General features: G+C 36.2%; 1 protein-coding gene across 2 annotated transcripts in view; it reads left to right on the forward strand.

The window, feature by feature from the left end:
* The window catches only part of KDM5B (lysine demethylase 5B), a 59,581-nt gene that overhangs the window by 18,805 nt on the left and 26,690 nt on the right, over positions 1–14,086 (forward strand). For both annotated transcript variants that reach the window (XM_062594941.1, XM_062594942.1), the window contains exons 5-12: positions 1,252–1,386; positions 5,206–5,299; positions 7,391–7,494; positions 8,956–9,114; positions 9,715–9,834; positions 10,268–10,426; positions 10,850–11,031; positions 13,839–14,001. In XM_062594941.1, coding sequence (XP_062450925.1) covers positions 1,252–1,386; positions 5,206–5,299; positions 7,391–7,494; positions 8,956–9,114; positions 9,715–9,834; positions 10,268–10,426; positions 10,850–11,031; positions 13,839–14,001 — 1,116 coding nt within the window. The remainder of the gene's footprint in view (positions 1–1,251; positions 1,387–5,205; positions 5,300–7,390; positions 7,495–8,955; positions 9,115–9,714; positions 9,835–10,267; positions 10,427–10,849; positions 11,032–13,838; positions 14,002–14,086) is intronic.

Here is a 14,086-nt window from a genome sequence, read left to right on the forward strand (position 1 = left end):
TTCAAGGATCTCTGTTTCCAGGGGAAGCAGAAACCTTTTAGCGAAAGGTTCAGATTTCACGTGAGGACACGATTTAAGGAATGAGAATTCCTTGGTCTTACTGTCTTACTGTCTTCACTACACATTTTCCTCCTCTTCTGCCACTCCTTCTGTCTATCATTTGTTTCTGTAAGTTTGATTTTCATGTTGTCTACAGAACATCCATCCTTATGCTACTGTAATCGTACTCTGGCAATTCATGTCCTGTTTCTCTGTTCGTGGGGAAAAACTTATAATGGAAACAGCTTAATAGAACTGAGGAAATGTGGATCTAGCAATTCACTTGGAATGCTTTATGGCAACCTAGGATTTCATGTTTCTTTAGGATACTTTGCTCACTCATTAAAAATTATTACGTTTTTGTGTCTTGTTACTATATGTTGTCAGTCTGACAAACTTAAAATTGTCGATAATCATGATATTTCTTGCCAAATGCATGCACAGTTTTCAGCAGTTAATAGAAATGTTCTTACTCAGTGACTTGAAGGAAGTAAAGCTGTTCTTCCATCCTTCTCTTCCCTTCTGCCCTCAATTTCATACACCAGCAGTATTATCCTCTCTGAAATATATAAAGAACTTAACTTCTGAAATGTTCTTCAGACAAGATTGTGTTTCAGTTAAAGCAGAGATTTCTGATAGGTTGTAATTCACTTTTATATTGCTCTGTATGTTAGTATTACAGCAATGCAACCTGAGGACATTGCAACAGTTTCTAGTATGCTATTGATATATTCTCCGAAAGGATCATCTACTGAAGAATTGAAGCTAATGAAATACTATAGTCGCTCAGGGGAGTTCCCCATTTTATGGGCAGCTGAAGTACTATATAGGTGGAACTGAGAGAAAAGCAGAAAGACTTATGATGAAAGATTGTCTGCTTTTTATACTGTTTTGCAACTCATTTTATTTTGATGAGTAGTGGAACAGAAATGTTTGTTGTTAATAAAGTTAAAATGATGATTTCAGCTTTATATAAGATCCTTTATTGTGACTACAGCATTCACTAAAATGGCAGAAAATACTGATTTTGTGATTTGCGTGTTTAAATAGGTAATGTTACAACTGTCATTAATATTAACTATTTCTGTTAATTCAGTGCAGTAAACATTAAAGCCCACTCTGCATCCTTCCGTATTAGGAGGAGACTGCTCTATGCAGAGCTTGTATCAAAAGTGGATACAGGAATCAAGTAATTGAATTTTGTCTCTCCAGTGTTTGCAGAAACCAGACCTCACCAGTGACACAAAGGACAAGGAATATAAGCCCCATGATATTCCACAGAGACAGTCTGTTCAGCCATCTGAAACTTGTCCACCTGCTCGTCGAGCAAAACGCCTGAGAGCAGAGGTGAGATAAATTGTCTTTGTTTGGGTCAGATCACTAAATGTATATGTAGAGTAACTACTAATTTTTTTTTTTTTTTGTTAAGTATACCTAAATATTTATATGCATATGGCAAGATATGTTTGATAGTTTCAGAAAGTGCATTACTGAGGTGGGTAGTTCTGAGAGGTTCTTCTACTGAAGCTGTTCCACTTATACATTAGATATGACTGTATATGATATTATTATATTTTTAGCATAATTACAAATAACATAGGGCAAATAGCATAGATTAAAATACAGGTGAGAAATTCTAGAAATGAAGCTTATCTTGTTTTGATCTTTGTAATTTCCTCATATGACAGCCAATGAACCGGAGTCATTTTTTTTAAATGTGTTGGAAGAGTTCTGTAAACCTTTCATGAACTGAAGACAGACTTTAGAGGAGGTTTTTGGTATAAATTTGGCATTGTTTTATTTCATTTTTGATACTCTGCGTTTCAATGCTTTGAGTTACTTTCACAGTGAAATATGAGAAAATATGTGTAACATTAAGTCAGTACAATTTTGTAAAATCTACAATCTTACATATGCTTAAGAAATAATATTTATTTGGCTGAGGATAAAATTTACTGTTTTACATACACTTCTCCTGTGAAAACATGTCCTAGATTACGTGTCCTCTCTCTGTTGCTGGATCACTGTTCCACTGTGATTTCCATCTTCCCAAACTTCAGAGACTTTAGTTTTTCTTTTGTTTGAAAAAATGAAGAGTAGAGGAGGCTTATTCCAAAGCCACAGTCTTACTGGTGGTGATGTCATGAGTTAGGAAGATCATGATTGACCCTTTTCATGTTTGTAATCCAGATTTGTATTTAAAATAATTTCAGGATTTCAGTTAAACTCTCATTGTTCTAATCTCAATATTTCTTACTACAAAGTAGTACAACTTAGTTGTTGCAAATGCTGTGCATAACTATTTTTAGTTATATTTAGTTACAACAGTTATAATTAAGGTTTTCTAAAGCTTTTCCACTAGAAGAGCCTGTTAAAAGTACGTTTATAATTCTGAGAAAACCTCAGTGGTTTGAACTGAAATTTTCCATATGAAGTATCTGTTTGTGATTGAAAGACGTGACTTCTCAAGTTTCCTTTAAAAGGCATGGGAAATATTTACTAAAATTTTAGATGTTTGATCGATGATGGTGCTGTTGGATGCCGCGAGCTAACAAAGGACACTCAGTTTTGTCATTTCCATGAACACTGCCTGCTTGTAGTTAGACAGAATGTCGAACTGTGTTAGGTGCTCTCTTCCTTCCCTGAGCATGACTGCTGTCATGCATTTAAAGTGATTTTGTGGGAAGAAAACACTCAATTAAAAATAGAATTGAAACATACAGACCAGAGGCTGAATTAAGGGGACTTGCTTTAGGAAAAGGTGTAGCATTTAAGGTTAATAGGTTATGGGAGTACTTCTGTTTCAGTCAAAAGCCAGCTATGTTGATTAAGTGCCCTTTGTTCTTCATTTAAGCTTAACTCATTTGATTTTTACACTGGCTTGGTTGTAGAGCAGTCATGTATTTGGTTAACATATCTCAACTTCTTACTCTAACTAAATATACAAGAATTTGTCAGTGTCTTTAAGTTGTAAAGTCTGAGGTCATTCTGTTTACACATTTCAGATTGCCCGCTTTTTGAAGACAAACCATCTCTTACAAGCCTTTAAAATGAGTAAACCTTAGGAAAGCCCAGTAAATTATTCTTATCAGGAAAAATACAGGCTGTGATACAAGTTTTTCTTTGCAGTTGTAAAATGCATACAGTTTTACTGTGTCCTTTGCTACACATTGAGTAAATGTCTAAAAGAAATTGTTCGTAACTAAAAAGGAAAGGGGCAATGCCAGTGATAGCCTGGCATTCTTTGAAATGCAAAGAATTTAGATGCTTGGTGTAGAAAAGATCAGCATAAAAGACTGCAACAATGGTGGGGAAGCAAAGTGAGATGAATGGATAGGATAAAAATATCTGGCAGACACTGGAGGAAAAACTACCCGAGAGATTCCGTAAAAGAGAGATCTTTTTTTCCAGTTATTATAGTGTATTATGTGGAAGGTAAGTGACCTGAAGGGTTTACTTTACATACGATAGGCTCAGGAATGGAGGCTGGGGAAAAAAAAACAAAAACACACTATTGTGAAGCTAAATACAGGCTTCACATAAAATATCCAAGATATAAATCTTGGACATTACAAATGTAAAATGTTAGGCATCTCTTACTGCGTTTGATGAGGATCTAGGCAAACTTGTGTATTACTAAATATTTTGACCAGCATTTTTTGGCATATCTTATGCAATAGGGCTTCTACCTATTCCCTTGAAGACGATGATTTGGACAAAGAAAACAAAAAAGGTGGAAAGGTGAAGGGGTAATGATACAAAAGCCATCTCTGGAGGAAGGAAAAAAAATGCAAAAAAGCTTGAGATAAAAAGCTACAAAATAGAATAAACCCCTGGTGATGAATTCAGGCTGGAAAGTACTCTTCTCAAGTTGGACCACCAAGTCCACATATTACGTGGGGGTGACAGAAGTTGATGAACATGCGTGAGCAGCAAGAGGGTGGTTGCACGACATCCATTCCTTAGGAAATTAGGTTTAAAAAGTATGACGTTGAAGAGACCCATCTTTACTCTGAGGGATTTGAGAATTGTTGCTTCAGCAGAGAAATATTACAATCAAATGGAAACATCATTCCCTGTTGACAGCTCCACAAACATCAACTTAAAGAACCTGAGTATATACTGCTTCTGAAGAGTAAAATAAAATGTTACGAAAGCCCCAAGACAAGCAGCAGCTTTGCTGCTTTTCAAGTTCCAGTGAGATCATCTTTCCTTAAGTTAAAAAAAAAAAAAAACATGGTGTCATTATTAGCACAGGTTTTTTTTAGGCCTTCCTTTCAGACCTCTCCAGATTGTTCCACTGTGTCATTCCTCTCTGCAGTCTGAATGTTTTTTTTCTTTTCTTTTCTTTTAATAGTTTAAATACAAGTATCATTGAAATTCAGGGTGCCTTTTTAGATTTATCAAATCATAATTATAAAATGGTTCTTTAAGCAAGTATAAGCAAAATCTTCAAAAATTTTCTTCTGACTTACAAATGCGCCTGGCTTTTCCATAGAAAAAGTCAGGTTGTGAGTTTGAAGACCACCATTGTACCTTAATGAAGTGAAATGTTTGAGCATGTCTAATATCTGCTTGTTCTGTGAACCTGATGCACCTTGGCTGTCTTCTCTTGGCATTAGTTGGAGTGAATTAAGAGTTGTTTCCAGAAATACATTTTGAACTTGGAAGTCAAAATTGCATTTTTTTTTCATTTTGTTCATCTCTCAGTTATTGAAAGTATTGAGAAGTGCATTTTAGAAAGTATTGAGAAGTGCATTTTAAAGCCTTGAAGGGTCTGCCACCAAATGTACTTCCCTGTAGAGACTTGCAGAGTCATATTCAGATCTTAAGTCTCTCTTGCTATGGCTTTGAGTGTTGAACATAGCCAGCTTTTTCCCTTCTTCAGAGCCAGAGCAGCTCAGAAGAGTGGAAGGAGTTGAGTGCAGGTTGGATTTGTTTGCATGTGCAGCCTCTCCTGGAGCATTGCATGAAATTACTAGCTTTCTGGAAGCTTTTGGTGTTTTGAGTAGGCTAGTAAGTCCCCAAAATCTAGATCCATAAGTTGCCTATGCAGCCGTGAGTTTAAATGGCAGTTAAGTTCCCCAGACACTAATATAAAACCAAACTGTTCCATTTAAGTCTGTTGCTGATTTTTATTTATGTTATTTATATATTTTTTTTAAGGCCACCAGTATTAAAACTGAATCTGAACCTTCAGAAGTCAAAACTCATAATCTAAGACGTAGAATGGGATGTGCACCTCCAAAGTGTGAAAATGGTGAGTGGCAAGTAAGGCATGAAACAAAATGTGAAGGCAATTTCTGTTACTTATTGCAAACCCATTTTAAGACCAGAAATAAATTTAACAGTTGGAACAATTCAAAGTATCTTAAGATAGTTTTCTTAACTTCATTTTCAAAATATGTATTAATTGTGAAGGCATTCTGTGTCTTCAAAAAAAATTTTTTTTTGGTTTTATGAGTGATAAACTATGTTGTGAATTTACTATTAAATTCACGTATTACTTCTGATTTTTAAATCAGATTAAATGCTGCTGTTAATAATCCCACATCTGTTATTATCTGTCTTTTTTTAAAGAAATGAATTAATTTTGTGCTGAGAAGAGTGGTTTAATGACATCAAATTGAAGAGTAACATTGTTGATAATCAATTTGGCGAAATAAATACGAGAACTATTTATAGTTATGTTAATTATTAACATTGTCTGAGCAGTTTGCCAGTCTTCTGCTTCATTCAAACTCAATATTTTCAAGAATTTACCTATAGATTGTGAACTTTTTGTTTGATAATTCTCTTTTTTTTTTTTTTTTTTTTTAAATCCTGAAGAGTAGAAGGGAAATAATTTAGACCATCTTTAATGATTAAATTTCTGATAGATGTGTACATTCTTTTTCCATAATATCTTCATTAGCTTCTTGGAGTTCAAGAAGTGTTTTAGATTGTTTCATATCCAAATGTAGAAGTCTTTAGTTTGCTGGAAGCTTGAGGATGCCTGTTTCTTGAACACCAAAGACCTGGGATTCTCTGCACTCTGCTGTATGGAGGCTGGGGTGGAGTGGTAGTTCAGGAATGATGACTTGGGTAGCAACATTAATTAATGTTACAATTAATTAATTAATTAAACAACTTTCATGTGAAAGTCAGTTCCAGAAATCAAAGGTATATGAGCAAGCTATCTATTTACTGTCCAATAAGGCCTAATAGATGTCAAGGCCCTCTTCTAATTACCACCTTCTTGATAGATATAATGTTGATTTATAAAGTTTCAGGTAGTTGCTAGAAAATCGCTTGCTACATGGATAGACTTGAGTCACGAGAAGCTGCATGTTTGGAATTTGAGCGTGCTTGAGTGTTCAGCCAGTGCTTGAAAAATATTTGCTTCTCTGTTTATCTTGATACATCATTAGTAGCATGTTTGTTACCAGAAGACAACTTAATAGAAGAGAACAGATGCTGTCACACAGACGTTGTCTGTGATAGCATGCCTTATTTTTGCAATTCTAGTTATCATAGTGCTTTACTACTTAGTAAATGTTGCTAGACTGTTGCTAGTAAAATGAGGACAGTTACGATATTTTGAGGAACATGTCATTTTGATTCCTAAGGGGCAATGGGAGAGGATGGTAGGATTATAAAAGAATAGTGGAACTGATTCCTTTCCCAGGGTGACTTCTGCTGCATGCTTATCTTTGATGAAACCTTTTTGTAAAAGTTACTACTGCAAGAAATTGATGTGTAAGGATCATCACAGGAAGCTGTAGTGTTGTTTCATGTCTTCATGTCATATGCTACAGTACAACTGTTGAAGTAATTCAGGCACGTTTGTTAACACCATATATGAGCAAATCTTAGGTTATGAAGATGAGTAGTCTTTCTGAGTACTTAAAATATCCCCTCCAAAAAATGTGGGCTACAGCAATTTCAATTATTTTAAAATTATAAATACAAAAATTGCAAAATACCCACTGCCAACATGATAGCATGCTTGGTTGGTCTGATAATACTGGCATATTGCAGATGTTCAAATCTTGCCTTACATTAACTGAAACAGTTGATGTTAACATTGTATTACCATCATGAAATCAGGCACCTTTGGCCATCTCTGTGCATACCTAATAAACTTTGAGAGTTCAAAACAGTTTCTCAGCTTACCTCCACTGTGGGTGTTCTTAGTTCAAACTTTAGCTGTAATAAATCCCCTTTCAAAGAGAGATGTTACCAGTGTGTTTGGGATAACAAGTAATTCAGAAGGTAACAACAAATAAAGCAATGCGACAAGTAATACAAATAAAGCAAATAATATTAAGTAATGCTGAGCTTTTTTTTTTTTTTTTTCTGTTTTTTCCAGAAAAGGAAATGCATAGCACAGTGAAACTTCCTGAGAAGAGAGAACACACTGGGGTGCCAGAGAAAGACAAATCCAAAGTCCGGTCTAAAAAACCCACTAACGCTGTGAGTATGCCCTGCGTTCGTCATGCTTCGTATTGAGAGCAGGTTTTTCTACATTTCTCTTGGATATGTAATGAAACTTAGGGGAATTTTTTTCATGTTAAGGATTCTCTGATATCTTTCATGTAACCCTATGGTTGAGACAAAACAGTGTGTCTAGGCCTGCTGGAATACAGATACCCCTAAAACTTCATGCTGTTATAAAGCTGAAAATAACAAAATATTTCAGTTTCTTTTTTTCTAAAGTAAATTGTCTTCTGTCCTGAAATACAATCTCAGAGTAGGCCATTTTGAAAGAATGGTTCAAACAGAAGTGATTCTTCTGTGATCTGATGTCTTTTCCCATTGCTTCGTCATCTCAGAGGGAATTCCAATACAAACTCTGGCACTCAACTGTCCAGCAGACTTGGCTCTTACTCCAATATTTCCCTACTAACTTGGAAACTTTGTTGTTCAATTGCTTCTTCTTAACACCTCTCCCTGCCCACCGCTCCACACACATGGACGAAAAGACAACGCAAAGTGGTGTTAGTTTGACTATGGAAAAAATGACAGAGATTTTTCCTGTCCACACTACCACCTAAGTATTTCTTAAATTTAAAAATGTTCTTTTTGTAATCTACACCTATCATTAGAGTTTTAAGAAAGAAATGTACAAATACTAGAAACCTGATCAGAAAAAAAATCCTCTATTTCCTCTTTTTTTTTCTAATTTTCTTTTTTAACAATGGAACACAAGTAGGTTGACTTGTCCTCACTAGTTCTGTGTTTGAGAAGAGTCATCCATGCTGTTACTAATGAAGCTGTAGTGCCTGATTGCCAATGGACAGTTCTTCCCACACATTTGAAGTCCTGCATCTTTTCCTTGGAGCTCTGTAACTGCTGCATGAAGCTTTCATCGTAATTCTTTCACAGCTGCCCTCTGTCCAAAAGTGTGTGTTTTTGCTGGAAAACTGGTTCCTTTCCAAAGAAAAATGCCAATATCTCTTAGGAAAAAGAGGAACACTCCCATCAAGAGGAACCTCTCTATCTCTTCTGAGGCTCCAGACTGTTGGCCTCAGAAGAGACTGAAACACCTGTGCACACATGCTTATTTTAAGAGCCAAGAACCCAACAAGAGAAAGAATATGTGTGCCACTGATAAATGTTATAATACAGTTCCAAAAAGCACAGCACTGCTGATTAAAACTGTCTTAAGTATATTAAATCAAGTGTTTTGTCATTTAGAAAAAACTGCATGTAAGGGCTTATAACTCTTATGGTTCTTCATTAAATTTCAAAGGAGGGTTATTTAAACTTTTATCAAGATATTAAAAAAACTTGTATTTGCTTATCTAATTTCCCTTTCAATGATTAAAATAAAAATAAGCTTTGTCAAATGTGCTAGCTGGCTTACAAAACTGCTCTTTCACCATGAGTTACCTTAAGTGCTCAAATCCCCACTGTAGCTATTTTTCATTGCAGGTGGATTTGTATGTATGTCTCTTATGTGGCAGTGGTAATGATGAGGACCGTCTCCTGTTGTGTGATGGCTGTGATGACAGTTACCATACTTTTTGTTTAATTCCACCCCTTCATGATGTTCCCAAAGGGGACTGGAGGTGTCCCCAGTGTCTGGCTCAGGTAACTTGAGAAAACATACAAGTTAGACTGAATGTTGTTTGTGTTCTTTTCTTGATCTTAGCGATTGGAAATTCAATTTGTTATTAATTGAAGTTGTGGAGGCAAGGTGGTTGAGGGTGAAACTAAAATGAAGATTGAGTGTTTTTCAAATTGCAAAGGGATCACTAAATATTCTGGAGCCAAAAGTTGATATACCTTAGTATAGCTGCAATTTTAGAGAATACTTTGGAATTTAATTGCCATCTTCCCTCTCTATTTAAAAGTACAGTCTCATGGTGTGTTTCCATTTGGAGGCCTGTGCATTGCTTTTCTGTTCTGCTATATTAGAGGGAGCAGAAATTATGACATTGGTTTATTAACCTGTTAGTGCTTTTTCAGATTTACTAATAAATATTGTGGTTTGGTGAATTAAACAAAGAACATAGTTAGGGCTCTCTGCACTTCCTGACTCTTCCTCTGACTCTTCATGCAACTTGGGGCAGTCATTTCATTTTGGGCCCTGCTTTCCTCATCCTGCCAAATGGGGTGATATTAACACCTCTGTGTAAAATATGAGTGCAGATCATCTTATTAACATAGTAATTATGTTATTAATTGCAGGAGTGTAATAAACCTCAAGAAGCATTTGGTTTTGAACAAGCAGCAAGAGACTATACGCTTCGCACATTTGGAGAAATGGCAGACGCATTCAAATCGGACTATTTTAACATGCCAGTACATGTATGTTCATGTATTTATCCTGAAGCCATCATGTAGATTTCTTTTTTTTTTTTTTTTATGCTTAGTCAAATTTATAACTTGAGGAGGGGAGGGAAATCCAAAATGGGATGTTCTGATTCATGTCAGTAATCTGAAGGGTTTTGTTTTGTTCTTGTTCGGTCCAGTGGCTTTTTCACTTTTGAAAAAATGTTTTTAAGGAAGAGAATATTCTCCAATTATTATCCTTAGCTGAGAACCCAGAGAGAATGCGTGTTGTAGGTAGAACCAGGTTTTTGCTGCACCACTACTTTTTGCTGAAGTGATTTTGAAATGGAGAAATGCTTTAAGCTAATGGCAGTTTCTCCCTTAGCTAGTTTTTATGCATGTGCGTTTTAGATGCTGATTCCTGAGCCATATACTCCTTGTATGTTTATATTTCTCTTCTCATACCTAGATGGTCCCTACAGAGTTGGTTGAAAAAGAATTTTGGCGACTCGTTAGTACCATTGAAGAAGATGTCACAGTGGAATATGGAGCTGATATTGCTTCAAAGGAGTTTGGCAGTGGCTTTCCAGTTCGAGATGGGAAATTTAAACTTAGACCAGAAGAAGAGGTAGGTCTTTATTAGCTTACTCCATGTTTGTATTTCAGCTCTTCATAAGGCTCTTCAGTTCAAAGTTAAAAAAAAAAAAACACAACTGAATTGTAGAGTGTTTCTTCTATATGAATATTTGGCATAGTGTTTGAAGAAGAGAAAGATACCAGCACTTTAGAGAAATAAAATATGCTGTGATGAAACATTAAAGGCCACAGATTTATCTGTTAATAAGCAACTTCCAGATGAAAAAAGAAAAAAAATCTCATTTTAACAAAGCAGGTCAGAGAACATTTTTTGAAAAGAACAAATGCATTGGAGGTTTTGGTTTTGGGGGTTATTGACCAGTTTCTTACATTTTTCAATTGTGAAAAATACTTTTCTTTTATTGCCCCCTACTTCGTGTTATGTGAACCTCTGGCTGTTTTGTTCTGTTTTCAGGAGTACCTGGATAGTGGCTGGAATTTGAACAACATGCCTGTAATGGAGCAGTCTGTGCTTGCTCACATCACTGCAGACATATGTGGGATGAAATTACCCTGGCTATATGTAGGAATGTGCTTTTCTTCATTTTGTTGGCATATTGAAGATCACTGGAGCTACTCAATTAACTACTTGCATTGGTGAGTTTGAGGGATAAACTCAGCCTGCAAAACAGCCTCCCTTTTCTTCTCCCTTCCTCTTTTTAATTAACGGACTAAAACCAGATTCACAGGGCTCAGACCAGAATAACCCTTACAGTCCTGTAGCAGCAGGATTAAATTTGACACAATGATTCCTGCATTGATTTTACTTTTGGATTAGAGGTCATATATTGGAAAGAGACATCCATTCCCAGTTTTAAAAAAAATCCATTAGAGATGCAATAGATACTCCATCTGATGTTTTATTATGCTCAGTATAAAACTAAAAATCATGTAAACTTTAAAAATCATCTAGCTTCAACTAACAGTGTTAGGATCTTGCATACCCTTTACCTGTTAGATAGATCATTCTATCATAAATCCTCTCATTATGTGAACACTTGTCAACTGCAATCAGGATAGATCTTTGCCATCTCTTTGATATTCTAAATAGATTGAACTCTTTAAACTTCTTGCCTTCCGACAGCTTTTCTAGAGTTTGAATTAATCTTGTCACTTTCGCTGAAACCTGTCAAGCTCTATTCCTTTCTCTTTAATGTATGTATTCCAGAAAAATCGCATCCCAGCTGCTATTCAGTGTTTCTTCTTTTTATTCAGTTATTCAACTGCTACTTTTTGAAAGAGTTGCTGCTGGAAGACACTCCAAGTAGTCAGTTACTTGTATTGCTTTTTTTCTTAGTATTTGACAATATTAAATGTTTGAATGAACCTAAATAAATGAGTGATCCAGATCACAGTGTAAAAATGACCTTCATTGTTATTTATTACATTTTTTTTGGAGGGGGGAGGGGTCTGGATCTTCAGTCAGGCTGAAAACCACGTGAAGGAGAGGAGGGCTTTTGAATGAAATAACTATTTCTTCTAGGAGGGCTTCCCTTGTTGTTGGATGGTATCACCTTCTGCATCATTTGTCTCAAATTACATTAGCAATTGCTATCAAAGCCAAATAGATGTGTACATAATATATGTACACAAACATATACATACACTTGCAAACAAAGGTAAAAGCAGCCCTTTTTGTGTCATTTATTTCTCCTCCAGCATGAATGTCATAGAAATTCTTCTCCTTTGCAGATGATTTTCTGTATTCCCCTTCTACTTAGAGGTCTGTGTCCTTTTTTTTTTTAATAACCTGCCTCTTAAAAGACAAATGTTGGAGTCTGGACTTGAAAAGACATCAGAAGGCAGGACTCATTTTTGTGAAGTACCAGGGATGCCATCTTCAGTATTCCCACATGCCTTGAAGGAAGGATTGTTTCCTATACCGGGGAACAGTCTTTGAGCAGATACTCCCAACGAAAGCAGACCACAGCTGGGGATGTTTCAGCGAGTTGAAGGCGGTAGTTTTCCTGCAAGATGTTGAATCCTGTGTTACTCCCTGAAATGGCAAAGGGAAAAAAAACAAAAAAAAAAAAAAAAAAAAAAAAAGAATTGGTGCCTGTGTTCTGCATTTTTAAAGGCAAGAATGAGGAGCTGTCTGGTAGCAGTGCAGAAAGAACGTTCATTTCTCAGCTTACTGCATTTGTAAGGCTGACATCTTAGGCATTCTTTAGAATTTTTTATCCACTATCTGTTAAGTGCAAGAATTCCTGTACCAATATCCTGGTCGAAGTTTAGCATAGTCCACAGCTACTGTTATCCATTCCTTGTCACTCACACAGCTTTATACCAAGGAGCAGAATTCTTGAGTAACACAATATTGGATTAGGACACAGGGCATTTTTCAGTTGCATCTGTAACTACTCTTCATGAACTCGTATAATTGTTCCAAGATGATGACCAGATCTGAGGCTGCCATAGTCATTTAACACTATAAAGTAACAACTTTGCTTGTGTTAGTCCTTGTGATGCCAACATAACAGTCCTTCCACAGCCCTTCAGACTAGCTGACCTTTTGCCTTTGCCCCTGACGGAGGTGCTGAGTACAAGAATAAATTCCAAGATTCGAAACCTGTGCCTTTTGAGTTACATCTTTTTTTTTTTTTTTTTTCCTGGACTTCTCCCCATCACTTCTTGATTTATCCAAAAAAAAAAAAAAAGGAAAGAGAGAGAACCCCCAAAGAACAGTGATACCTCAGCATTCTTCTGCCCACTCTTTAGGACTCTCAGGTGGAAGTGATTAGTTGATCTCCTTTTCTGAGTAGCTTCCTTCTTTATTAGGGATCAGAAGCATTTTCATCTTCATATACTGCAACAAGCAAGCTTCACTGTGAACACAAAACGACATATATTGGAACACATCTGCATAACCTTAATTTTATCAGCTGTCTTGCATTGGGTTTAGCTGTTTCTGAAAGTTCTTTGTTCCTACTCTGGATGTGGATTTTTTTATCCTGTTGTCTTTTACTCCTCTTATAACTGCATAAAATGGAAATTTAATTTCTACTTACCATATGGTACTTTTATGGCAGTTATGCTCAAGACAGAAAGAACTGGCTTTGATTGTTAGATCCCAGAGGAAGATGGTATTAGTAGTTAGAGAAAAGACAAACTGAGCTTAGATTTTGAAGTTGTGTTGGAATCAGCAGAACTTCACCAAGGACTTTTTCAGTCTTTCCCCTCCCCCCCCCCCAGAATATTTTAAGTATGTGCTCAGAAATCTGGGCAGTTAAAAGCTTAGGCCTGGAGGAGGGACCTGCATTAAATGTGAAGATTCAAGAAGGTACATAGTCTTTGCTCCTTCTTGGCGATATACCCTTCTTTTGACATGGTGTATTTTAAAGCAGAAGACTGAAAATGTAACTTACAAGATTGCTCATATTTAACTGTTTTTAATAATCTTGCAGGGGGGAGCCTAAAACGTGGTATGGAGCCCCAGGGTATGCAGCTGAACAGCTGGAGGATGTAATGAAGAAGCTTGCTCCAGAGCTATTTGAATCTCAGCCAGATCTCTTGCACCAACTTGTCACCATAATGAACCCGAATACTTTGATGGCCCACGGAGTACCTGTATGTTGTTGGACTCCTGTGCTACTCCCCCAAACCCAACCCTCTTTCATTTGCACTGAATTCTACTTCAAATTTGATAATTGCA

The sequence above is a fragment of the Rhea pennata genome, chromosome 25 (genome assembly GCF_028389875.1).
Source record: "Rhea pennata isolate bPtePen1 chromosome 25, bPtePen1.pri, whole genome shotgun sequence".
In the NCBI taxonomy this organism is placed as follows: domain Eukaryota; kingdom Metazoa; phylum Chordata; class Aves; order Rheiformes; family Rheidae; genus Rhea; species Rhea pennata.